The sequence below is a fragment of the Cystoisospora suis genome (assembly GCF_002600585.1).
Source record: "Cystoisospora suis strain Wien I chromosome Unknown contig_3312, whole genome shotgun sequence".
Classification (NCBI taxonomy): Eukaryota; Apicomplexa; class Conoidasida; order Eucoccidiorida; family Sarcocystidae; genus Cystoisospora; species Cystoisospora suis.
This window is the reverse complement of record NW_027156107.1, coordinates 24,596-26,356: the sequence shown is the minus strand read 5'-3', so window position 1 is coordinate 26,356 and position 1,761 is coordinate 24,596. Positions and strand designations below refer to the sequence as shown.

General features: G+C 40.3%; 1 protein-coding gene across 1 annotated transcript in view; it reads left to right on the top strand.

The window, feature by feature from the left end:
* The first annotated feature begins 444 nt into the window (after positions 1-444).
* The window catches only part of CSUI_006525 (glutamic acid-rich protein), a 14,738-nt gene continuing 13,421 nt past the window's right edge, over positions 445-1,761 (top strand). Inside the window, exons 1-2 of the mRNA XM_068066681.1 lie at positions 445-693; positions 1,503-1,604. Coding sequence (XP_067921346.1) covers positions 457-693; positions 1,503-1,604 — 339 coding nt within the window. The 5' untranslated portion in view covers positions 445-456. The remainder of the gene's footprint in view (positions 694-1,502; positions 1,605-1,761) is intronic.

The following is a 1,761-nucleotide window of genomic DNA, read 5'->3' as shown; positions in this document are numbered from 1 at the left end:
TCTTCATGTGAATGGATGATTAGCGGCTATGTAAGGAAGTGTGTGTATGAATATGGATGTACAAATGTATGTCTATGTATGTACGCATGCTTTCTTCGCCAGAAGAAAATCTCTTATGTTCTTTCTCTTGACGATCTATATGTTGACATATGTATATGTATGTGTCTACTTAGAGTTTATACATCGGTCCACATATCTCTCTCTTCCTCATACATATATATAGGCTGTACGTACACATGTCTACGTGTGTATCTATACATACGTGTGTATGACGTCGTATGCTGTGTGCTATGAAGATGAAGGAAAAAGAGAAAGGAAAGAGGCTACGAAAAGTTACTATGTACGTTGCTTTTCTTATGGGTCGCTTCATATCAAGAGAGACAAGAAATGATACGATAGCCACTTGACGGCTGAAGTTCTATACCCGTCTATCTCTGTATGTATCTCTTTTTATCTATGGATTCAGCTATCTGTCTTTATCTATCTGTCTTCAATCACCCTATCTTTGATATAGCTATCTATATCCTTTTTGTCTTCTTGTTTCTTCAGAACGATACCCTGCGTGTGAAGAATCGAGATCTGTTAGATCGATTGAAGTCGGAGAGACAGATTTCGTCTCGACAGCTAGCTGAGCACCAGTCTCAACTTGAATCGATTGTCTTAGCTTTCTCCCAGTTGGAGGAAGATCTCCAGGTAAAAAACAGCCACAGCAGACACTTTTCCACTTCTTCTTTACATCCCCCTTGAGTCTCCCCAAGTGTCTCTACACCATCCAGGCAAACTGGCAAAAAGACAACGGCATATATACCTATACCTATGGATATATATATATGTATCTACATCTGTGGATGGATACGCATGTACGTGTATATGTATAAGTACATATAGAGAGAGAGGAAGAGTGGCATTTATGTATATGTGTATTTATGTAGACAATGTATGGGTAGGTATGTGTACATCTACGTATGCTCTTTGTTTCTTATGTGTGCGGGATCCGGAAGAAGAAGGAGAGTAGGGTATTGAAGTTTAGAATTACGATGGTTGTTTTGATGGATGCTTTGAACTAAATAAAGAGAAAGAGATGTGATAGAGAGTTTTTCCTGTTGTCATAGAAGTCGAGAGGAGGTGAGTCACGTACATCAATCTCTCTCGAGTGTATGTACACCCGAAGATGATGATGAAGATAAGAAAAATAAGAAAGCGTCTTAGCTCTGTAGGACAATTACGACTACCCTTGAGAAAGAAAGGAAGAGGAAGAATAAGAAAGGTGAACTTTTTCGTGTTCTTCCTTCTTTTTCATGATGACGAGGACAACTGGATGATGGGCGTTTGTTTTTCTTCGAGAGATCGCTAGTCTCGATTCTCCTTTCTACCTCGAGGTCTTCTCTCTATCACTCAAGACTTCAAACACCTCCAGACATACCAGAACTGCGAGGAGGCCGTCTTCTTTTTTCTCAGGTCCTCTTCTCTCTGTCGCCTTTTCTCTTTCTTGTTCTCTTCAGAATCGAGACGATGAAGTCAATCGACTGCGTGCGTCTCTTGAGACGGAGAAGCTCGTTGTGGAAAACCTTAAGAAGAGCCAGGGCAGAGAAGAAGAAGAAGAGGTGAGAAAGAAAAGAAAAAGGCGACAACTCTCTTGTTCTCTCTCCCTCCGTCGTTATCTTCTTTTTCTTCCCTTCTTTTCTTTTTCTTTCTGTCTTTCAATTCTTCTCTCCCCCTTTCTTCTTGAGTATCTCTCATAGATGTCTTCAAACGTTCTAT